Genomic DNA, 25,835 nt, shown 5'->3' with positions numbered 1-25,835 from the left:
TGTTAGAGTATCCCAATCTACATCACCCAATTCTCTCCTCATCCCCTCAAAGTTTGCCTTCCTGAAATCTAATAGCCTTACCCTACTATCCTGAACTCTAACCCTGAACACAATCTTTGCACACACAATGTTATGGTCACTTGCTCCAAAATGCTCCCTGACCTCCACCTCCTCCACCAGATTGGGATCGTTACTGTAGATACAGTTACACAACGTCAGTACAATTTCAGAACATTTATTCACATACAAGACATATTTATTATGCGCACATAGGAGTTTCTGAACAGACAAACATTCCAGAAATATCAATACAATTGGAGAATCTTCGTCTTTATATCATTTTCAGGAAGACAGTTTTTTTTATCATTTTCTGGCACTGATACCAGTTCACCGGTCTTGACAATTTCCAGGTGAACCTGATCTTCAGTTTTCTTTGACAGCTCCTGCTTAAGTGGTTGGAACACATGTTCAAATCCAGACATTTTAATCACACAGAATGCCAGAATGACCTTAAACACCAATTCTAATGGCCATTAAAACAGTTTTCCATCCTATGTGAGTGAAAAAGTTAATCTGCTTATCCCAAAACTGGGAAGATATATTATCTTGAAGCGACTGGAGCTTCGTGGAGACATCTGGACATTTTCTTAAATCCACATTCCAAGTTGTTTGTGTCTTTTATGAAAATTATTTACATAGCTTTACATGACAGGCAATTCTTCTTTATATTCAACTTACTGGCAAAGTTCAAGCTCTTTACACTTTTAATATACAGGTGATCTTTCTGTACAGAGGAGAAATATAATTATGTTCATTCCAAATGGATTCATACTTCAAACATCATATCATATTTTAGTACATTTTATTTCAGGATTAATATATTTTATTTTAATATCAAGTTTTAATCATCATCAATTTATTTATTTTATCACCCACAAATCCATAATGATAAAATGTATCTTCATGACTAAAAGGAGGTCGAACACTGCACTCCCACTCGTGGGCTTATCGTAAAACTGGGTGAAAAGCAATCCTGGACGAAAACGAGGAAATCCTCATCCACTCTGCCCTTTCCCTGATCCTCCACCCAAACTATCCCTGGCAAGTTAAAATCCCCCATAATCAATGCTCTTCCCTTACCACATGCCCTCCTGAGTTATTCACGTACTCTTCCTTCTCACCCGGAGCTTTATAAAATCATCCTTCCAGTATTTTCCTGTATTCACAATGTCTAATCTCGACCCACATTGAATCCTCAACATATATTCCTTCCTTAATGTCAGCCCTTTCTCTTGATACAATGCTGTCCTTTACCCAGGTTGCTACTTCTCTTCCTCCTATTCTCTCCTTCCGATCACACCGATACACCTTGGAGCCTTCTAATCCTGTCCTCCAGTAACTCTCCTGAAACTATGTCTCACTCACTGCAACTATATCGTACACCTCGCTATCTATTTTGGCTTCAAGGTCTTCCATCTCATGATTTAAACTTCTGGCATTGGTGGAGAATATATTTCACTTTTCCCTTCCTAAATACTATTTTCGTGCCTGTACTTACTCATCACAATTGCATCATCCGTTCATACCTTAAGACCTTCCCCACCCTCCGCTTACCTAAAAAAGCCTGAATTCCTTTCTCAATTCCCACTGCAAACCTTGCTGCCCCCTTTCTATTTAACATATGACCATCATTCTGGAAACACTCCCTTTGTCCCCGAAATGATTCCCACTAATGTCAGGTTTTGACTTAATGGTTTGGGCGATGGGCTTGGAAACCGGGCGTCCTGAATTCAAATCCCACTCAGCTGTTTAATTAATATGCCTGGTGTTGGCTTTATGGTTAAGGTAGTGGGCTTGGGATCCTAGGGTCCTGAATTCAAATCCCACTCAGCTGTTTAATTAATACGAGGTGGGGTGAACTCGGCCTGTCATCCTTCCGATGTCGGCAAAATGAGTATTAGCATCCTGGTATCCTGCATCGGAGTGGCGACCTGTGCAAGATTGTGCCCAATAGCCAATGAGACTGCTTAGGCAGCACAAACACTCTGCACAGAGTCTGGTCCCGATGGATGGATTCCCACTGCTTCTTAAATGTAAAACCTTCCTTCCAGCCATTGGTTGTCATCTATCGCTCTGCTCATCATTTCTATATTTTTCCTAATCTTGGGAGAATGCCAGAAAACATGACCTCACAACCCTTTGCTTTCATGACCAATGTTGTTCAAACTTGTCACACAGATAAAGAATGATGGCTCACGTGTGCACGTCATTTTATTTCTATGTCAGATCCAAGATGGCCGACTGGTGGCCATTTTATTACTTGAACGTGTCCCCAACCATTTCTCAGACATGGTAACCAACTGGAAGACTGGTGGCCACTTTTTGTCATACATATATATGGGCCAGCCCTTCAACTCCTTCAGAAAAATTATTAAAACAATGGGACAATCGGGGCTTTGACATTTTGTGTCGATTCAGCTTGTTTAATATTAATTCAATGACACAAATCATCTGTCATCAGAGTTCAAGAACCTCCATTTCTGGAGGACATACTTCACTGTAAATAAAGGTTCAGCGGTGTGGTGCATAAGGGTGATGTTCTCGACTGCTGCTTACCCATCGTTAAATTTATCATTTTATGAAAACAAAAGTCGGATAAAGGTGAAACACCAACAACAGCACGGAGGGAGAAATTATATGGAGACAATATGGACATACAAGACATACAGGCAACGATGAGGGATAAGGGAGAGCGCAAAGGGTGGACAAGGTGGATACATGAACAAAATTTTTGGGAGGGTTTAGGGTCGTTGAATGGGTGCAGAAAAGATCATGATTTTGGATTGGGGGTCGGGGGGGAGTGATGGTGAACAGCTGTTTTGAAGACCTGGATGGAAGAATGACATTGATTTGAGTGAGGAAGATGGTTCCACAGGTGGTGAAAAAAAGGAACGAATGAGTGGAGGTGAGCAGTGATCCTGGATTTCGGTCGTCTCAACAGAAGGGGTTGTTGATGTACCGTGTGTGCTGCACAAACCCTGGGGGGGGGGGCTCAGGGGGAAAAATACGAAAGAGCAGAGGGTACAAGACCAGAAAGGAGGCAGAAGAATCATGGAAGATGCCCAGTCCCAGGAGTTTCAGTGACTGAACCTCCTCAACAGGATTCTGAAGAAAGTGGATGAGGGGGGGCGGGGTGGAGGCAGTTACCAAACAGTACTTTCGGAGAGAGATCGTGAGAATATGATATTTGTCAGGAATGAAAATCACATTCCAAGTGTATGACCATCTTGTGATTTTGTCAATGTCTGAAGAGAGGGTCAGCAAATGGGTTTTGAGGATTTTTAAGAGTCAGAGATATGACTTTTGAAGATTTGGAATAAGATGGAGGCCAGGAACACTGCCTTGGAGCACTCCAGCCTTGACAAGGAGAAGAGATTAAAGGATCTGTTGAGAGCCAAACATTGACGACGAGAGGAGAGGAAATCAGGACGCCAAGTGTGTTGACCTTGGATGCCATCGGCAAAGTATTGTAGTGTCCAGTGGGTGTAACCCCTTACCTGGACGGATGGCAATGCTTCTCCCTTCGACTCAACTCGATGGATGCCAGACAGTATGAAAAGCAAGAGATATTTCGAGAGAGACTGCCATGATCTCATATCTGACATTGAGGGCCTCCATCCATTGTTGGGAGGCGTATATTTTTTATATCAGGCATATCAAATGAAGGAACACTTCCATTCATTCAGATTTGCACGACTCATCGTATTTCAAAACACCGTGCCACAAACGGGTCCCTCAACAATCTGCGAGCAAATGTAAAACATGCAGCCATCGATGACAATGCCGACCAGACATCACTTGTTGGGGTAAATACGCCTGGATATTAGATGTATAACTTGAGTGTTTTCACATGACTTCAATTTATTTTTCAAGATCTTTTATTTCCATCACTCATATTAATTGGTAAATATGAAAATGAATTGTCCCAAGTGGAACAGATGCTCATCTCCAAATTTAGGCCTGGTGTAGTTGGGCTGCATTAGGTGAAGGTTGGGGGGGAGTGGGTTTAGGGGATTTAAAGGGACTGACTGACATTGTCATCACTTTAATAACTCTTCCCGACTTCATCGGAGACGAGCTAAAAAATGGATTCCACTTTTGAGGTGATATCATTTATCCGTGAAAATATTGTGAAAAATCAAACAAAGTTATCAAGCACTTCCTTTGGACACCGAGCTCTGGAGATTCGATTGTTTCCTCTCCAGCAGTGAATACTTGTAAATCCTGAAATGAGAATCCATGTAGATGGCAATCAATTTGGTGAACATTCGACATATTTCAGACAAGTTCAGTTACTGTATAAACGTATCATTCAACAGCGACTCAAGTCTTGTCTCAAAAAAAAAATTCAAGACTGATACTCACTTGTCATACACAAAACCAGACACCCCATCCCTGTGCTGATTCTTTTGGTTCTCCAGGTTATTTGTGTCCTTTCCCCAGCAGAGGATGAGAAATCCCAAAGTTCTGGTTTTCTTTGTGTTTCAAGGTTCCTTCTAAGGTCTTCAGTGTGGAAATTAACACCTTGGACACACCAAGCATCAAAAGGAAGAAAGGTTAAGGATACCCTTACTTTGGTTCCTCTTAATATCGAGGAATACTCATTGTTTCACAAGGGATACTCCAACACAAATGTATTCCATTTTCAGCAATATCAAAACTCCATTGGAAAGTCCGTTATCATGGTGGATTCTTTCACTGAGTCTTCAGTACATTTCGTACTTCGACACAAACGCATTGTTTTATCACACATCAACCTATCTTGGTTGGAGGCCGAGTCAGTGTCAGCGTGCAACCAACACAGGTAGATCGGTGTACTCCATTTTCTATCATCTTATTCCAGCCACCATCTTCCACCCGTGTGCAATCATCCATCCCCAGCTCCAACAACGCTTCGCCACCCCAACATTGAGGTCACATGTGCTTTCACAACAACTCTCACCTGGTTAACCTCTGCAAGGTTAAACTGAATGCTCACCTTCCATCCTTGATCCTACTTTTCTTACTATGGTGTGTGTAACTGTCTGAGTCTGAGGACTCATGCTCTTCCCTTCCACTTTTCCCAAAACTGATGATGTCCATCACCACCTTACGGCTTCTCCTACACTCACTCCTGATCTCTAATAATGCTGCTACCCAACTGAGGGCAATCTCAGTTCTTTCCACAAAGCTCGGAACAAGTGTGTAGCTACCCTCAGGAGAGCCAGAAAACAACATCTTTCTCATCTCAAGTCTGAACTCTCAAACCTCTCTCCCTCCTCAAAATCCTGGTGGCGTTTAATCAAATCTGTTTCTGGTGTATGTTCCCCCTCCATCCCCTCCCTTACCTCAAATGGCCGCACTGCTGATTCCACACGTGATAAAGCTGAATGTCTAAACTCGGTGTTTGCAGCTAAATCTTGTGTCCCAAACCCATCACTATCTCTACCCACTTTACCCAGTCGCACCCAACTGTCCCTGGACTCTGTATCCTTTTCTCCTGACAAGGTGGAGAGCTTGCTTTCAAACCTCGAGTCAGATTCTGCAACCGGTCCAGGACGGCATCAGCCCACGTGTCCTCAAAGCCTGCTCTTCTGCTCTTGCTCACCCTCTCTCTGTTCTATTCACCCTCTCATTTTCCCAAGGTCATCTGCCATGTGCTTGGAAATCTGCTAACATCACTGCCCTGCATAAAAAGGTGCAAAAACAGATCCCTGTAACTATAGACCAATCAGCCTTCTCCCAATCATCAGCAAGGTTATGGAATCCATCATCGCTTCAGACATGAAATCCTTCCTCTTCTCCAATGGCTTGATTTCCAATCATCAATTTGGTTTCAGACCAGGTCACTCTACCCTAGATATGCTGCTACTGCTCTCCCATCAATGGATGGAGGTCCTCAATGCCAGACAGGAAATCCGAGCCGTATCCCTGGACATATCACGTGCTTTTGACACAGTCTGGCACCCTGCCCTACTCACCAAACTCTCTTCCCATGGTATTCAAGGCCATCTCCACTCATGGCTCGCAGACTTCCTCTCCTGTCGCAGTCAACGTGTGGCCCTAAATGGAGTTCTTTCATCCCCTCTTCCTGTGCAGGCTGGAGTTCCTCAAGGTAGCGTTCTGGGCCCTGTTCTTTTTCTGGTTTTCATCAATGATCTCTCGGACTCTCTGGAAAATCCCTCTATTTCTCTTTGCCGATGACTCAACCCTCTGCCGTACCATCTGTCATCCCTCAGACCGGCAAGCAGCAGCTTCTTCGCTCACTGCAGATCTGGATAAAATCACAAACTGGTCCAACACGTGGAACATGTCTTTCAATCCAGACAAATCTCACACTCTCACTATGTCTCTTCGAAAGGACCGTTTACAAAACCCCCCATCCACTTTCTCAACAATCCTCTGGAAGAAGTCTTTTCTTTCAAGCTTCTGGGTCTCACTATCTGCCATGACCTTTCCTGGGAAAGTCACATTTCCAACCTTGCCTCAAAAGCCAGTCGCCGACTGAGAATCCTCCGTCGTGCAAAGTCCTTCCTCGGCCCTCTTGAGCTCCTGACCACTTACAAAGCTTTTGTCCGTAGCCTGATGGAGTACTGCTCTCCCCCTCTGGGCTGGTGCTCCCTGCCTCCCACCTTTCTCGACTTCACGCTGTCGAAACCAGGGCTTTTAAGATCATTGGCATCTCCCGCAATGAAGCTGAGTCTTTGGGCCTCTCACTCAATCACCGCAGGTTGGTCGGTGGTCTTTCTGTCTTCTACCGACTCCTCTCCAGCCTTGCCCCCCTGCTCTCTCTGCGATTTGTCCCAACCACATTTCCACAGGGCGCTCAAGGTCCGCCAACAACCCCCTTCTGGTAAAACTACCAAAATCACGAATCACTGCTCATCTTCACTCTTTCATTCCTCTTTTTCCCGCCTTTGGAATAAATTTCCTCACTCTATTGTTTCTTATTCTTCCCTCCAGGCTTTCAAGACAGCTGTTCAGCAGCACGTCTTACCGTCCCCCATACAAATCCTCGATCTTTTCTACCCCCGATAATCCACCCAAGCCCACTTCCTTCAATTCTCCTGCTTTCCTTCCTGAAAGTCCCTTTAATGTCCATCTTCCCCTCGCCATGTTCCCCGTCCCATCCCCATCCCTCTCCCTTCCACAGTTCACCTGTGTCTGTTCCCCAATGTTTTGTCCCTTCCACTCCCGCCCCTCTTGTCTCATGCCTCCTTGCTGTGAGTTGTGTGTTAGCTCTCATACGAGCCTCGACCAAGGTATACAAAAAAAAAAAAAAAAAAAATAAAAAAAAAAAACCACCCCACCCACATGGGTCTTCCCCTCACTGCATTCCCTTTCTCATATTGCAATGGATTTATGCATTTTCCTTTGTTTTTTCGATGCATACTCTGCTCTGCCTGGATGTCAGACCGATAAATCAAACTTAAATATTTTATTTATCACCCTTGATCAAGTGAAATGAATCGAAAATCTAAACCATGTGAGAAATGTAGAGTGGATTACCAGGAGGTTGTGTCATTGGGTGTCGTGCATGGCAACATCGGTGCAGAGGTTACGGTGTCCATCAACTCGGCAAACACATTGGGGGTAGCCTGAGTGAAAAACAACACCGGGAATCTGTTCTGTTTGCGTTGTATCCTGGCGGACAACGAGGCGAAAAATCAAAGCAGGTATGACAGCAAAGGTTGTACAAGAGGGGAGTCCCTCCAAGCATCAATCAAAACATCCCCTCCAAACACGTGGATCAGTGTCTGTGAGTGATGACAAAGGTGAGTCTCACCATTTCTAACAGCAAGTACCGAGTACGTGGCTCTGCGGACCCAAGTAACCAATTCTATTGGAACCACGTTTATATTTGTTAACTTTGGACTCAATGATTACACACAAGAACATACAGCGATTAAAACTGGTGTACAGTCGCTTTTACTACTTCACTGGATCTTAAAATTGGTTGGAATTGACTTGGAGCTTCCAATAATGAAGGATAATGAAGGATAACGAAGGACCCCCAGGGAGAATATTTTATTGATACCTCTGTCATACATCACATGCTATGGCAGTAATATTGTATGAACGGAAAAAATTTGGACATCTTCTTCTCCAAAACCATCCAACCAAGAAAAATTGAAACGTGTCACATGTCATCATCTCCCCATGGGGTATATTAGGTGATAACAATGACATCATCGGTGAAGTGGTATTCAAGCCAGAAGTTGAATCAAAATCTGAAACTTCATACATCTGATCAAGGATGTGAGTCAAGAGTTAAATTTATGATGTCATCAGTCATGAGGTCTTGCTGCCATCTTGGTTTGAATGTGAAATAATTTTTTTTTTAACTTTCTCTAGAACCGCTTAACAGAGCTGTTAATCACAATTGTGCATGTCCACGTGTAAATGAAGATTCATATTCGTGTGTTTGTGCGTGTACACACGCCGCCACATCCACATGTCATCTCCTCATGTACGTGTGGATTTGTTTAACAATATTGATATGTATTAACATGAGGAATTGTACAAATTATATTGTGATTATTCTTGTATTTGTGGACATTAAACGTAGTTATTATTCCATTTTGCTTTCCCTAAAAACCTCACCTCATCCCCTAATTTTGTAATCGTCCTGTCCAGTTAAATATCAGGGAAAACATTTTCAATCGATTCATTACATCACAGTGCTGTCTTTCTTTAAGATGAAGTATTCCCTTGATGTACTCACCAGTTGATGTGATTTGTCAGAAAAGTGAGACCCCACCCTCAGGTCCCCATGATGGGTTGTGTGGGCCAATGGTATCTGGGGCTCCATGCATTTGCATCGGTTGCATGGCCCTCACTCCTCTTTCCGGGCCCACGTTGATCTTGGGGTCCAGGGCACGGGTCCTGCGTGCCTGTGCATTAATCCACCACTGCAAGCAGGTGCCAGCCGCAAATGATGGCTCATCTCAGATCAAGTGCCATGATTGCTTGAAAAGAAACCCACAATAACAAAATCGGATCATAGTAAGTTGCCCACGAATGGAAGACACCCACAATATTTGAAGGTTTATGTAGAATATATGTAATATGTCACGCATTATAAATGTATGATCACGTATCAAATATGTGTGGATATAATGTGCAAAATGTGTAGAAATCAGAAACGTGTGTGTGTGTGTGTGTGTGTGTGTGTGTGTGTGTGTGTGTGTGTGTGTGTGTGTGTGTGTGTGTGTGTGTGTGTGTGTGTGTGTGTGTACACGCCGCCACCACCGTGTCAAACACTCATCTCCACTTGCAAGTCTTTTAGACTGAACGGAACCTTCCCTGGTCCTGAAGCATCCACCTTCACACCAACAAGGAACCACATCTCATGCACAAAACCAAAGATCAATCCGGAACCAAAAGCAAAATCCGAGCTTCCAACCTGGAATCCCAAGGGTAATGACAATCGTGGAGATAGCAATGGTCGTGATAAATTAACTTTCAGTGTTGCAAAGCAGAACAACTTCGTCCAGTAGTGCACAATCAGAAAGTCAGGAAAAAAATAAATGAATAAATGGTGGAAGAAAAAGCAAATCAAAGACGGTTGGCCCTTTTTATCATTCCCATCTGATCTCAAGGCTCATGATACGGCAATGCCAGGTTTGAATCCCATTTGCTTTTTCTCTCTTTTCATTATCTACAAACGTTCTTGTCAATCGATTTGAAAGTGCATTATCCTCACCTCTTTGTCCCACGTGTGATTTATGTACAAGCTCCACCTTGGGTCTTACATCAATTTGAATCATTATTTAATCTGCAGCCTGTGGCTGCTGGTTGCATCGATGCTGAGAGTGTGGCGGTGCCACTGATGCATTGCCCCTGTTTTCAGTAAGCTGGTCCTCATTTTGCTGACCTCGGAAGGAAGACAGGCTGAGTAAACCCACCTGGTGTTATTTAACAAGACGATGGGCTCAAACGCAAGTCCCGAAGATCTTCAGTCAGTCGCGATTCAAAAATATAAAAATATACATTAATATACACGAAATATAAAAGTGAAATGAACAGACTCACTTTCAACTGCAAAAGCCACTTTATCTCAAGACTCAACTCAATATTGAACGTTATCTCAAGACCCATGAATATATCTGCTGTTCTTCCTCCGCTTCAATTGGTTCATCTAATCAGATGCTTGTCAAACTCGACATCTCTCTGACTGTGACGAGAGAACCTCCTCAGCACCGTGGAGTCTGGCATTTCACTCAGGCCGACTGGCAGGGACTTCAAGCAGCCATCAAGCTCCTACAATCTCGACTGGTCTCCCATCTTCACTTCCTCTGACATCAACTCGTACTGGGAAATTTTTTGAGACATTGTCTGTCTGTCTGTCTCTCTCTCTCTCATTTGGCCCATCTCGTCTTCAATTGTCCTACCCTTCCTCCCGCCCATAGTACACTGAAGCTTGTGGCAAGGCAATTGTTCTGAAACAATATGACTTCGCCTCATGGAAGGCTCATCCAACTGAAGGCAATTTCAGTTCCTTCCACAAAGCTCGAAACAAGTGTGTGTCTACCTTCAATAGAGCCAGAAAACAACATCTTTTGAATCTCAAGTCTGAACTCTCAAACCTGTCTCCCTCCTCCAAATCCTGCTGGCATCTGTTTAAGTCTGTTTCTGGTGTATGTTCCCCCTCCATCCCCTCCATCCACTCCCTTACCTCAAATGGCCACGCAGCTAACAATGCACATGAAAAGCTGCCAAAACTCTGTGTTTGCTTCTAAATCTTGTGTTCCAAACCCATCGCTTTCTGGATCCACCTTACCCAGTCGCACTGAGCTGTCCCTGGAATCTGTGTCCTTTTCTCTTGACAAGGTGGAGAGCTTGCTTTCAAACTTTGACTCAGATTGTGCAACCGGTCCAGACGGCATCAGCCCATGTATCCGAAAAACCTGCTCCTCTGTTCTTGCTCACCCTCTCTCTGTTCTATTCACCTTCTTATTTGCTCAAGGTCATCAGCCTTCTGCTTGGAAATCAGCAAACTTTAACGCTCTACATAAAAAACGTGCAAAAACAGATCCCTGTAACTGCAGCCCAATCACCCTTCTCCCGATCATCAGCAAGGTTCTGGAATCCATCATCGCTTCAGACATCAAATCCTTCCTTTTCTCCAATGGCTTGATTTCCGATCATCAATTTGGTTTCAGACGAGGTCACTCTACCCTGAATATGCTGCTTAGGCTCTCCTAACAATGGATGGAGGTACTCAATGCCAGACCTGAAATCAGGGCCATCTCCCTCAACATATCGCGTGCTTTTGACATGGTCTGGCACCCTGCTCTGCTCACCAAACTCTTCCCATGGTATCCAAGGCCATATCCACTTATGGCTCACAGACTTCCTCTCCTGTCACAGCCAATGAATGACCCTAAATGGAGTTCTCTCATCCCCTCTTCCTTGCCAGGCTGCAGTTCCTCAAGGTAGTGTTCTGGGCCCTGTTCTTTTACTGGTTTTCATTTCACACTCTCACGATATCTCTCGGAAAGGACCTTTTGGAACCCACCGCCCCCCCCCAACAACCCCCTGACCCAAACCCCCCATTTACTTTCTCAATGATCCTCTGGAAGAAGTCCTTTCCTTCAAGCTTCTGGATCTCACTGTCTGCCATGATCTTTCCTGGGAAAGCACCATTTCCAACCTGGCCTCCAAAACCAGGCACCGACTGGGAATCCTCCGTCGTGCAAAGTGCTTCCTCAGCCCAGCTGAGCTCCTGACCACATACAAAGGTTTCGTGCGCAGCTTTATAGAGAACTGCTCTCATACAATTCCATGTAAAGAGACACTGCAGACCCACAAACTTGGCAAAATTATTTTTCCACGTAACAAACAAACAGAAAAACGAACCGAAACACAACGTCCTCTCCTCCGGTGAGGGTAAAAATAATAATTCGCCAATACCTTCCTTTGGTCATGATTGGTATTTACATACTCGAACCAGAAATTCTACCACTCTTTCCTCACGGACCAAATCTGATGAAAAATCAATGATGTAAAATAATCAAAAAATATCAAAAACGTACCTCATGGGAAATAAAATTATCTTCCATTTTGACCTCATTCACTGTCATTTCATTCTTGCAGTCTCGGTCTTGTGGTATTCCGCTGTGGGTCAAAAGATAAATGATAGTGGATACGTGAGATGGAATGAACAAATGAACCCTGGTGTTGGTGACCCTCTCCCTCTCTATCCGCTGTTCCTTTTGTTCGGTTGTGTCTTGATTCATTCTTTGTTCGTTCTCTTCCATGAGCCTTCACCCTGAACAACAAAAAAAAAACTCTTCGGTCTTGAAAGGAAAACAAGATTGACCTTCCCTGCCTCCACTTATAGTCTTCCTCGGTGTTATCTCGACCTTGGAGCATGATGATGAATGGATGGGAATTTTATACCAAACAAACAAATTGTTCCACCTGCTTGAATGAGACAGGAAAGTGTTCCAGCAGCGGGACCGTTCATGGTGTGAATGAGGTACGAGTTTCTCTTTTATTTTGTCCTTCGTGCTGTTCCTTCCAGTTGAAGATGGCTGGTTGTTCATCATCACCTCATGGTGAAGCTTGTGGGCAATTCGAATCATTTGTTTCATCTGTGTAACCAACATCGCCTGTCCCAGGTATGTTTATTCATCCCCACATTAATATGCACACCTCACGGTCTGATTTTCCACTTACCTAAACAAACGATTAAATTATGAAAACTCAATCAGTAAACGATCTTCCTCCATCAAATATCTTGTGCAAAATAATCCAAAACATTTATTTTTCTAATGGGACCTCACCTTGAGAACATACCACCGATATGCAAGAAACGTGTTCAGGTCGTCCCTGCACCCCCCTCCAAGGTGATGTGTCGATTGTGTGACTTCAACATACCGAGCGAAGTACTCGTCCGGGAAACTCACCCGAGCGTCTCTGTCGAGGTCTGAGGTGGGAAACAGGTGGCAATAAATCACGGCACGAATGTTCCCTGAATATTGTTTTCAGCAAAACCTGAGTGATTGTGAAACACAAGTGAATGAGAGAAAAATGTCCACTAGGAAAAGCAAAGAACCTGGAAAAGATTAATTATAAACAACACTGGAGAACTCCTTATGTGATGAGGAAATAATCTATTTTCTTGGAACAAAAGTGTCTGTCCGTTTACTGGGATTCGTTAGATATCAGTTATTGTCGGGTTTTCCGCCTGTGTGTGTGTGTGTGTGTGTGTGTGTGTCTGTGTGTGTGTGTGTGTGTGTGTGTGTGTGTGTATGTGTGTGTGTGTCTGTGTCTGTGTGTGTGTGTGTGTGTGTGTGTGTGTGTGTGTGTGTGTGTGTGTGTGTCTGGAACGCGTGGCTCCACAGCACAAACCAGCAAACCGATTTCGATGAAACTTGGCAAACAGGTGCGATATGGGCTGGAAGTGTGCGCGTTTGACTTTTGTTGCTAAGCAACCACCCGTTGCGATGCAGCAGCCGAAAAACCATGTTTTAAGAACCCAAACGGTAACTGACGTAGCGCAGCTTCAATGATAGGTAGAGCGACTGGACCAACTCCTGCCTATTCCTTGCATCCCCATCTCGTTATCGCGGCGGCATAACGTTCCTCTATCTCTGATAGTTTCCGAATGGCAGCCCTCTGAATACGGAAAGGTGGTGAACCAGGGAATATGTTAAGTGACCTTGACCTCGGAAACCATCGATGGCGGAACGTTCAAATTCGGTGTCTGGATAGAGTTTAATAACTACTACAAAACTGAACTGCAGCAGTTTTCCAGATTTGATCACCAAGGGTGTCGGGGCTGAAATACACAAAAATACTTTTTGTCGACCTACGTTCACTATTTTCAATACTTGTCCCACAGTTTTGAATGTGAAGAAAGAAGACTTCGGAATGAAACACTTCGAGATGTTCAGAAAATTTTACTCGAGCCGATTTTTGATTTAGGTTTTATTTTTCAAATGGTAGTCCTGTGAGGAGTGCCAGTTGGCAAAATACGCAATAGGAAAAATCTTGCCAGGCAGAGGAACAATTGTATGTGAACCAATACGTCTTGGCAATGAATTTTCGTCGGTGGATCAGTCAGAATGAAAAGCATCGTATCCAGCACTTCGATCCAAGCGGATACCTCGTCGCCTACCGGCTTGTTTATAAAAATGTCTGTTTTAATAACTCGTCTTTCCAGGAGATGAAGAGGAAGAAGCAGGACTTGGAACTTCAACAAAGCAGTTCCAATGGTAAGATGGGAGGAGCCCTTTAAAACAAAGGACGACGACGATGACTACTACAACTACAAGGACTACGATGATGACGACAACTTCTACAACTACTACTGCAACTACCACTACTACTTATAAAAGATCCTTTTTTTGTGTGTCACTCAATTTCACATCCCCATTGAGAATCACAGATACCCGTGCAATATGTTTTTTAAGTACAACACGCTTATCTTCTCATTAATGAAATAATAAATACAAGCCTTGTCATAATAAACAAGGAAGTTGTAAAAACACCAACTGGTGATGCTCCATCAACGATGGTTACCTCGGAAGAACGTCAACTGTTCAATGTCACTTCGACAGAGCGCACAGCGGATCTGTCCAAAGTCGTGTCGGCACATTTCTCGCAGGCACCACACACAGAAAAAGTGGTCACAGGGATGACACCTGTGCGGTCCAACTGCGATGTCTTGGCAAATGGAACAGGTGAGATTCTGCAGATGCTCCTTCTTCTCCTTCTCTATTATGTTTGATTCCACCTGTAATCGCAAAAGAAACAAATCACTCTCATGGTCGTTGAACACTTGTGTGGAAATATACTATTTCTATCCAGAAACATGAACAATCGCAGGAGCATCGATATTCATAATTGGTGATACATGATGAATGATATTTGACCAAATATACATGAACGATTCAGGTGTGTGATGTGGAGGTGAATTGAGAGTTTTTAAAAGGTGAGCAGGTTAATAGAGGTAAATAAAGAAAAGGGAATGATCAACTGGTGAGAAGTGTGGAGAAGAATGGAGGGGTTTGGAGGGGTTGGAGGGGGATAATCGTGAGAGATATTTACAAGGAATTACCATTAACTAAAGATAGAATTGTTCAATGTTCACGTGGATTTCCACAAGTGGTATTCGTCCTGGATATTAAAATTTCTCAATTTTAAAACAAAAACACTTTTTGAATGAATAAAGGGTCAAATAAAAGATCAAACATCATCACAATGTTGAACATCTTAAACATTTATTTTTATTAGTTCAACACGTAATCTTGAACCCGAATACCAAAGTGCAAGATTTTCAAAATCCATGAAAGACTCAACAATGGCAACTTGGCCTGAAAAACCAAAATGGACGATCATACAAGGAGCTGCTGTTTCAATTCTTAAATAAAGCAGAACCCTCCACCATCACCCACCTCCCCACCCCCTCAAAACACACACACACACACTCAAACATACATACAAACACACACACTCAAACATACACACATACATACACATACATACACACACACACACACACACACACACACACAGACACACACACACACACACACACACACACACACACACACACACACACACAGACACACACACACACACCTTCTAACCCAACATACTTTTAATTGTTCACAATTGTTTTCTTCCTCTCTGTTCTTTCTTGACTTCCTCCCTTTGCTGAACCACTTCCGGATCTTCCGGAAAGGTTTTAATTTTTTTTCACCAACTCTCTCCCCCTGTGAAGAGGAAGGAGCTGAAGAATTGTTTTCCATCTCAACATCTTCGATCTACGGGATTAGTAAGGAACACACAAACCACATGTGATGAGTAAATTAAACATTCAAACTCAAGATCTTGATGAATAAACTAACAGTTTGATCAAAATGGTGAAAAGTCCTTCACCCTTGGCATTCCAAAGATGGTTTTACATCAAAACTCACATTTTTACTATTTTGTTTATTTGGATAAAAGGGAGGGTGAATTTGGGGTGAATGTTGGTATTTTTGTGTATGTAATATGTAGACTTCCCCCAAAGGTTTCTGTCATGTCCAGGTTCGGTTGTGTGATTTGATCGATGAGTTAACTTGTTACCATGAACTGTTGGTAAAGAGTATAAAATGTAAATATCTGACGTGAGTGATGAGTGTTCGATGTTCTTTCATGGATTTATTTTGTTATCTTTTAACATTCCCAATTGGTTGTTATTGTTACTGTAACTGTAACTCACTCCGTGGATGATGGTGCGGACGGTTTATCTGGTTCCTCACGTTTATTTAGATTGTTCCGTTTACCCTGAACAATGGTTATGTTGATGGACGAGTGAACAAGTAACAGGAACAGTCGATAATGTTCGGATTTAATCGGCAGTGAAAGAATCACGAATGAATAACGAAGATCTGTTCCGACAGCTTGAAAGAAAAGAAAACCCGATTGAGTTCCCACGTTAACTTGTTACACATGTGACTAATCAAACTAGTTACAGAGCAATAAGTGAAGGCCCATTATCGATAAACCAATTATTATAATTATTACCTCAGGATTCTCCTCTTCGTTCCTCCTTGTATTTTTCCTCCTCTTTCCACAACACCACATCGTGTTTCCTTCTCTGGAAGTTTACAAGAAATGGTTCTTACAATCGAGAAAGCTCCAGAAGGTTCGAACGTCGTGGACGACAAGTGGAACAACACGGCCACACGACCCGCTCAAACCAACGACGTTCAGAACTGGAACAACAAAGCTTTGTGCGTCACAATGGGAGGGGGCGGGGCTTCATCACCATGGTTACCATCAACAACAACAGTGTATCGAATAAACTAAAACACTGATGACGTTTCCTTACATATTGATTTCAGAAACATGGATTTTAAATAAAAAATTAATCGATTTCTATTCGGATCGTGAGAGAGGATCAGTTTTCTCTTCGTCATTTTCCCGTTTTCTCATTTCATTTCATCCCGACCGCGCAGAGAGCAGTGAGATACCATGGTTACCGTCTGTGTGACGATCAAACAAAGTGGGAAATCAAATTTACTGGTTATCAGAGGGTTATGGAGGAGTAAATAACAGGCACAATAACTAATGTAACATGTTCGGTCGGGTGGTGTAACAGGCGATGGGTAACATGGCGGTGAAACCCGTAATTTATTTATTTATCCATATTTACACCTCTTTAATCGTTTATTAAAAAATGATTATATATTTAAACCCCTTTACACATTTATTGAAATATATTTGTATATTTAAACCTCTTTCCTCCTCCTCCCCTTCCTCTTCATTAAAAGTGTGGACCTCAAATATCCGGGGCCTTCACTCAAACCTTTCAGATCTTTCCATACAGGTTGCCACTTACACTTCCATGACCTAATCTGTTGAACTCTCTCATACATTATTTTTAACAACAAAAACGATCTTATAATGCTTCATCTTCCTCTCTCACACATGTGGTACTCTTTACTGTTTCACAATGCACTACTCTTCTGCTATTTTAACAGACTGCTCTCATTTCGACCTCTCCTTCATTCCTTGGCTAAAAAATCCAACTATTACAGCGCTTCTTCTCTCCATTCTCTGAATTCGCCTTCATTGCATCCATCAAGAATTGTGTTAAATCGCATCTCTGACCTAAAACTTTGAAAAACCAAAGTTTGCCATGGATGCTCGCTTTCCATCAACCGTTCTTTTCTTCCAACTTCAGTGCCAACTCACCCCCCTCACCCCTCACTCTCACTCTCAAAGCAACCATCCCACTCTTCTCCCTCCAAGCCTCCCTCTCACCTCTCTCAAAAATTCCCCCCTCACCTTTCTCCCACCTTTCATCCCCCTCACTCTTCCTTCTCAAAGTTGCCCCCCTCTCATCCACCAACCTGCCTCCCTCCACTGCCCTCTCACCTCCATCTCTTCACTCCACCTCCTCAAATCCTCAACTGCCTTCTTCCTTGTCTCTTGTCCCCCCTCTCCCCCAGCACCACAGAGCCTTTTCTCCTCCTCATTCGGCCCCTCCCCTCGCTATTCTGCAATACCCCACACTCCTTCAGCAACCCTCCTTACCTGCCCCCCTCGTCCCTTGTCCTACCCTCCCCCTCCCCCTCCACCTCCTGCACCCAAAGCCTCCTCCCCTTCCTCTTCATTAAAAGTGTGGACCTCAAATATCCGGGGCCTTCGCTCAAACCTTTCAGATCTTTCCATACAGGTTGCCACTGACAAACCAGACATTATCTGCCTAACAGAAACTTTCCTCTCCCATGACGTGTCTGACTCCCAAGTATCTCTCCCTGGCTACTCCCTCTTACGGTATGACAGACCTGAGCCTCGTCCTGGTGGAGGTGTTGCTCTCTTCATCAAAGACTCTATTCCTCACTCTCCATGCACTGCTCTCACTCCCCCACACCCCCAGGAATACCTCTGGCTTCGGCTTCCCCTCCACTCCCACCTCATGTTTATATGTGCACTGTACCATCCACCGAACAGTGATGACTCCATCTACACCTCACTATCCGAAAACATGGACCATCTTCTATCTTCTCATCCAAACTCTCTCTTCCTCTTATGTGGTGACTTCAATTGTCATCACGCCAGTTGGCTAGGTGTGGGTACCTCTCTCACCTGCCATGGCACCTCAGCAAAAGCTTTCTGCGACTCATTGGGATTGACTCAATCGGTCAACTTCCCAACCCGGATCTCAACCAATGGTACTCCATCTCTTCTGGATCTGATTTTGACAAATTTCCCTGACAATATCTGCTGCTCTTCCTTCGCTCCAATTGGTTCTTCTGACCACGTCCTTGTCAAAGTGGACATCTCTCTGGCTGCTATCAGAGAACCACCTCACCGCCGTCGAGTCTGGCATTTCACTCAAGCCGACTGGCAGGGTCTCCGAGCAGCCATCAAACTTACAGACTGGTCTCCTATCACTACTTTCTCAAACATCAACTCATCCTGGGAATTCTTTCAAAGAAACTTGCTCTCCCTCATGCACAGATTTATCCCCTCTCGTGTTCAGTTGTCTTACCCTTCCTCCCGCCCTTGGTTTACTGAAGCTTGTGGCGAGGCAGTTGTCCTGAAACAACTTGCCTTTGCCTCATGGAAAGCAAACCCAACTGAGGGCAATCTCAGTTCTTTCCACAAAGCTCGGAACAAGTGTGTATCTACCCTCAGGAGAGCCAGAAAACAACATCTTTCTCATCTCAAGGCTGAACTCTCAAACCTCTCTCACTCCTCAAAATCCTGGTGGCGTTTAATCAAATCTGTTACTGGTGCATGTTCCCCCTCCATCCCCTCCCTTACCTCAAATGGCCGCACTGCTGATTCCACACGTGATAAAGCTGAATGTCTAAACTCGGTGTTTGCAGCTAAATCTTGTGTCCTAAACCCATCACTATCTCTACCCACTTTACCCAGTCGCACCCAACTGTCCCTGGACTCTGTATCCTTTTCTCCTGACAAGGTGGAGAGCTTGCTTTCAAACCTCGAGTCAGATTCTGCAACCGGTCCAGACGGCATCAGCCCACGTGTCCTCAAAGCCTGCTCTTCTGCTCTTGCTCACCCTCTCTCTGTTCTATTCACCCTCTCATTTGCCCAAGGTCATCTGCCATCTGCTTGGAAATCTGCTAACATCACTGCCCTGCATAAAAAGGTGCAAAAACAGATCCCTGTAACTATAGACCAATCAGCCTTCTCCCAATCATCAGCAAGGTTATGGAATCCATCATCGCTTCAGACATGAAATCCTTCCTCTTCTCCAATGGCTTGATTTCCAATCATCAATTTGGTTTCAGACCAGGTCACTCTACCCTGGATATGCTGCTTCTGCTCTCCCATCAATGGATGGAAGTCCTCAATGCCAGACAGGAAATCCGAGCCGTATCCCTGGACATATCACGTGCTTTTGACACAGTCTGGCACCCTGCCCTACTCACCAAACTCTCTTCCCATGGTATTCAAGGCCATCTCCACTCATGGCTCGCAGACTTCCTCTCCTGTCGCAGTCAACGTGTGGCCCTAAATGGAGTTCTTTCATCCCCTCTTCCTGTGCAGGCTGGAGTTCCTCAAGGTAGCGTTCTGGGCCCTGTTCTTTTTCTGGTTTTCATCAATGATCTCTCGGACTCTCTGGAAAATCCTCTATTTCTCTTTGCCGACGACTCCACCCTCTGCCGTACCATCTGTCATCCCTCAGACCGGCAAGCAGCTGCTTCTTCGCTCACTGCAGATCTGGATAAAATCACAAACTGGTCCAACACGTGGAACATGTCTTTCAATCCAGACAAATCTCACACTCTCACTATGTCTCTTCGAAAGGACCTTTTACAAAACCCCCCCATCCACGTTCTCAACAATCCTCTGGAAGAAGTCTTTTCTTTCAAGCTTCTAGGTCTCACTATCTGCCATGACCTTTCCTGGGAAAGTCACATTTCCAACCTCGCCTCAAAAGCCAGTCGCCGACTGGGAATCCTCCGTCGTGCTAAGTCCATCCTCGGCCCTCTTGAGCTCCTGACCACTTACAAAGCTTTTGTCCGTAGCCTGATGGAGTACTGCTCTCCCCTCTGGGCTAGTGCTCCTGCCTCCCACCTTTCTCGGCTTCACGCTGTCGAAACCAGGGCATTTAAGATCATCGGCATCTCCCGCAATGAAGCTGAGTCTTTGGGCCTCTCACTCAATCACCGCAGGTTGGTGGGTGGTCTTTTTGTCTTCTACCGACTCCTCTCCAGCCTTGCCCCCCTGCTCTCTCTGCGATTTGTCCCCACCACATTTCCACAGGGCGCTCAAGGTCCGCCAACAACCCCCTTCTGGTAAAACTACCAAAATCACGAATCACTGCTCATCTTCACTCTTTCATTCCTCTTTTTTCCCGCCTTTGGAATAAACTTCCTCACTCTATTCTTTCCCATTCTTCCCTCCAGGCTTTCAAAACAGCTGTTCACCACCACCTCTTATCTTCCCCCATCCAATTCCTCGATCTTTTCTACCCCCGATAATCCACCCAAGCCCACTTCCTTCATTTCTCCTGCTTTCCTTCCTGAAAGTCCCTGAAATGTCCATCTTCTCTTCGCCATGTTCCCCATCCCATCCCCATCCCTCTCCCTTCCACAGTTCACCTAATGTGTCTGTTCCCCAATGTTTTGTCCCTTCCACTCCCGCCCCTCTTGTCTCATGCCTCCTTGCTGCGAGTTGTGTGTTAGCTCTCATACGAGCCTCGACCAAGGTATACAAAAAAAAATAAAAAAAAACCTCTTTAAACGTTTATTAAAATGTAATTATATATTTAAACCTCTTTAAAGGTTTATTATATGTAGACGAGTGCGGGCCCGTAGGTGCGTGCCCGTAGGTGAGTGCTGGTATGTGCAGTCCTCTCTCGCCCCTCTCTCTCGCCCCCCACTCTCATCCACCCTCTCTCGCCCCTCTCTCTTGCCTCCACTCTCTCGCCCCCTCCTCTCTCTCCCTCTCTTGAATTGTGACGCCCCTCTCTCTCACCCCCTCTCTTTCCCCTTCCTCTCTCACCCCTCTCTCTGTAAATGTATTCACAAAAAACAAATAAATAAACATTAATTGTGACGTCACTCGTGATGTTATAACACCGTATCTTGTCATTGGTTGACAGATAAATGGCCGTAACTTGGGAACCGCTCGTCCGATTGACATCAAACCTCGAAAAGGCACATCTGCGGGGCCCCGGCAATATTCCTGGCAAGTTTCAATCAGATCGAACCAGCGGTCGTCGAGAAACGGCGGTCGCAGACAAACAGACAGACAGACACACACACACACACACAGATTTCTGGAATTATCGATTGACTAGTGCATGCCCGTAGGTGCGTTCCCGTACATACGTGGCCGTACGTGCAAAGAAAACAAAACAAAACAAAAAAACTTTAAAACCGCGTGCCAGAAACAACAACCACACAGGCCGTTCCTTCGCTCTCGAGTGCCCGTACGTGCGTGGCCGTATGTGCAAAAAAAAATCTTTCAAACAACCAGACAGGCCGTTCCTTCGCCGTCGTAAATGACGACTGGATTGGGCATTGTGTTTAAGAAAATCGAGAAAGAAAGAATACAATCAGTCGATAAATCAAGAAAAAAAATCGAGAAAGAATACAGTAATCGTCACTGACTGGATTGGAGCATTGTATTTAAGAAAATCGAGAAAGTATACAGTAAGTCGATAAATCGAGAAAGAATACAGACTCGTCACTATCCGGAAGTTCGCATATCGCAGTTATGATAATTCGCAATTTAGTTTTAATGGCCAATTATTCAATTAGCGCCAACATATTTTTCCTTTAGGAGAGGAGAGGAGAGGAGAGGAAAAACCCGTAATGGCGAACGCGGCTGAGTTTCTGTCATTGGTTGATATAAAATGGCTGCAGCAACGGTTCCTGTCATTGGTTGGTAAATAAATGGCCATAACTTGGGAAGCACTTGTCCGATTAATATCAAACCTTGAAAAGGCACATCCTCAGGTCCCCAGCAATATATCTGGCAAATTTCAATTAGATCGGACCAGTGGTTGTCGAGAAACAGCGGTCACAGACACAGACACACACACACACACACACACACACACACACACACACACACACACACACACACACACACACACACACACACACACACAGATTGCTGGAATTATAGAAAGATATTTAAACCTCTTTAAACATTTATTAAAATATAATTATATATTTATACCTCTTTAAACGTTTATTAAAATATAATTATATATTGAAACCTCTTTAAACATTTATTAAAATATAATTATATTGTCGCGAATTTGCACCCGCCGGCGTGCGATCAGCCACGTAACTCGAATCGCAGCATGTCACCCACCGGACGGACAATTCTGTTGTGACCCTCTCAGACTAACGCCGGGAGCTAGTCACGGGTGGGCCTTTCGGCCACCCGCGTGGGATAGGGTTGTTCACCAAACTCGACCTACCTAAGTACCCACGCGGATGGTAAACCGGGCAATCGCACCTCGCCGCAGGTCGACTCTGGACATGGGCCGCTTAAGCGGTCCGTTCCGTACTATCGGGATAACCGAGCGGTGTTATCGTCGGCCTCGACGGTTCCGATTACTTATTGGGCGTATTTAGCCCACTACGAACCCTTTACGTGAAGCAAGATGGAGATTCAACAAAGGGAAGGACGCAGCGAAACGGGGACCAAGTTCACACAAGCAGTTTATTCACACAGACACAGAGCACACATATACAGCCAAACAGAATCAGAAATGTACAAATATCAATTTAAAACAACAACAACAACAATGCAGAGCTACGACCGAATACGCGAACACACGGCAACACTTAAAACAATACGACTTCACGGACGGCGCCACCCACAGACATTTACACAAAAAGCAAAGGAAAAAGGAAAAAGAAGTCGCGACTTCCCTTTTCGTGGCCGGTGAGCCCCTCTCCCACGACCGTCAGCGTGGTCGTGCCTGGCCCCGACCTCTCTCGCGGCCGGCGAACCCTCTCCGGCACTCCTCGTCCAGACGCGCAGGTCCACTTCACAACCGGCGCTGTCGCGTCTCCCGTCCGTGCCTTCGCGACAGGCCGCTCGCCAAGCTGCGGGCACAGGACTCTTCCCCCGACGAGACAAGCAGACAGGAAACCTCGAAGAACCAACTCAACCCGAACCAACTCGACCAACTCTCGACCAACTCTCGACCAACTCTCGACAAACTACTCGACCAACCACTTGACCAACAACTCAAGGTCCGTCCTGTCCGCCTTTTGTAGCGCGGGGCTCCACCCTTCGCTCCGCCCCGTTTTCGGCCCCGCCTCCCTTCGAGCTTCTTGGAGAAGTCTCTCGAAGGGGGGCATGACCTCTCGCCCCCCCTCCACCCTGCGCCATGCGGGGGCCAGGAGAGTCAGTCTTGGCTCAGAGCCAGGGAATTATTCCCCCACAAAGAGGCCCCCACCTTTTCTCACCTTTGACCCCCGGCTCGGATTGCACTTCCCCCACACCGAGCACAGAGAATTTCGACGGGAGAAACAGGCGGGAAAACCCCCGAGCATCGTTGTTGGTTTTTGTTTGTTCCCGGAGATCGTAACCGCACAGGGCCTACTGAATGGCGAGTGGCGAAGATGTGGTGGCGTAGATGGTGGATGTGGCATGGTTGTAGTGTGGTTGGCGCTGTGGTGGGGATGGCGTGGTTGTTGTTTGTTTGTTTGAAATAAAAGATAGAACAGAAAAAATGGCTAACTCAAAGCGTCGCAGCCCGGATGGATCACATAAATTCCCTCTATACAACGGGTTTGGGCTAACTCCACATGTACTTACAGAGATATCTCACCTACGGGACCTGAATGGTGGTTTGTGAATTTCCACAACCGTAACAATATATTTAAAACTCTTTAAATGTTTATTAAAATATAATTATATATTTAAACCACTTTAAACGTTGATAAAATATAATTATATATTTAAACCTCTTTAAACGTTTACTAAAATATAATTATGTATTTAAACCTCTTTAAACGTTTATTAAAATATAATTATATATTTAAACCTCTTTAAACGTTTATTAAAATATAATTATATATTTAAACCTCTTTAAACGTATATTAAAACATAATTATATATTTAAACCTCTTTAAACGTTTATTAAAATATAATTATATATTCAAACCTCTTCAAACGTTTATTAAAATATAATTACATATTTAAACCTCTTTAAACGTTTATTAAAATATAATTACATATTTAAACCTCTTTAAACGTTTATTAAAATGTAGTTATATATTTAAACCTCTTTAAACATTTATTAAAACATAATTATGTATTTAAACCTCTTTAAACGTTTATTAAAATATAATTATATATTTAAACCTCTTTAAACGTTTATTAAAATATAATTATATATTTATACCTCTTGAAACGTTTATTAACATATAATTATATATTTAAACCTCTTTAAACGTTTATTAAAATATAATTATATATTTAAACCTCTTTAAACGTTTATTAAAACATAATTACATATTTAAACCTCTTTAAGAGTTTATTAAAGCATAATTATATCTTTAAACCTCTTTAAACGTATATTAAAATATAATTATATATTTCAACCTCTTTAAACGTTTATTAAAATATAATTATATGTTTGAACATCTTTAAACGTTTATTAAAATATAATTATATATTTAAACCTCTTTAAATGTTTATTAAAATATAATTATATATTTCAACCTCTTTAAACGCTTATTAAAATATAATTATATATTTATACCTCTTTAAACGTTTATTAAAATATAATTATATATTTAAACCTCTTTAAACGTTTATTAAAATATAATTATATATTTAAACCTCTTTAAACGTTTATTAAAATATAATTATATATTTAAACCTCTTTAAACGTTTATTAAAATATAATTATATATTCAGGCCCCTCCTCTCTCACTCTCCCCCTCTCTCACCCCCACTCTCACCCCCCTCTCACACTCCTTCTCCCGTCCCCCTCTCTCGCCACCTCCTCTCTCCCCCTCTCTTGAATTGTGACGCTCCCTCTCTCTCACCCCTCTCTTGTCCCCCTCTCTCTCGCCGCCCTCTCTCCCCCCTCCTCTCTCGCCACCGCCTCTCTCCCTCCCCTCTCTTACCCCCCCTCTCCCCCGTCCTCTCTCGCCCCTCCTCTCTCGCCCCTCTCTCTGTAAATGTATTCACAAATGTCTACCAAGCACAACAATTAATTCAAACCTTGCAAAAAACAGCTTACAAAGCCTTGGGAAACAGCTGTTTTTCTTGGGAAAATTCAAACCTTGGGATTAATTAATAATTTGAACAATTAATTCAAACCTTCGGAAAAA

General features: G+C 43.7%; 1 protein-coding gene across 7 annotated transcripts; it reads right to left on the bottom strand.

Annotated features, from left to right (window-relative positions):
* Positions 1-225: 225 nt before the first annotated feature.
* On the bottom strand, positions 226-16,782 carry LOC147007755 (uncharacterized). Of its 7 annotated transcripts, none has more exons than XM_085866476.1 (9): positions 16,564-16,780; positions 15,651-15,818; positions 14,572-14,785; positions 12,831-12,973; positions 12,078-12,159; positions 8,765-9,364; positions 7,549-7,683; positions 4,426-4,584; positions 226-4,284 (listed from the first exon to the last, which is right to left on the bottom strand). In XM_085866476.1, exons 1-5 carry the CDS (start codon positions 16,621-16,623, stop codon positions 12,127-12,129), a joined length of 618 nt encoding a protein of 205 aa, XP_085722602.1. In that variant the 5' UTR covers positions 16,624-16,780; the 3' UTR covers positions 226-4,284; positions 4,426-4,584; positions 7,549-7,683; positions 8,765-9,364; positions 12,078-12,126. The 7 variants fall into 7 exon arrangements, with proteins under 7 accessions (XP_085722602.1, XP_085722603.1, XP_085722605.1 ...); XM_085866477.1 differs by having other exon boundaries at positions 8,765-9,008; XM_085866479.1 differs by having other exon boundaries at positions 8,765-8,951.
* Between the last annotated feature and the right edge of the window lie 9,053 nt (positions 16,783-25,835).

This window comes from Eptatretus burgeri, unplaced genomic scaffold (genome assembly GCF_056783735.1).
Source record: "Eptatretus burgeri isolate ZD-2024b unplaced genomic scaffold, Ebu_testis_v1 Ebu_testis_scaffold_28, whole genome shotgun sequence".
NCBI classification, from domain to species: domain Eukaryota; kingdom Metazoa; phylum Chordata; class Myxini; order Myxiniformes; family Myxinidae; genus Eptatretus; species Eptatretus burgeri.
Note: the sequence above shows the minus strand (reverse complement) of the source record. Positions and strands in the feature narration are given on the sequence as shown.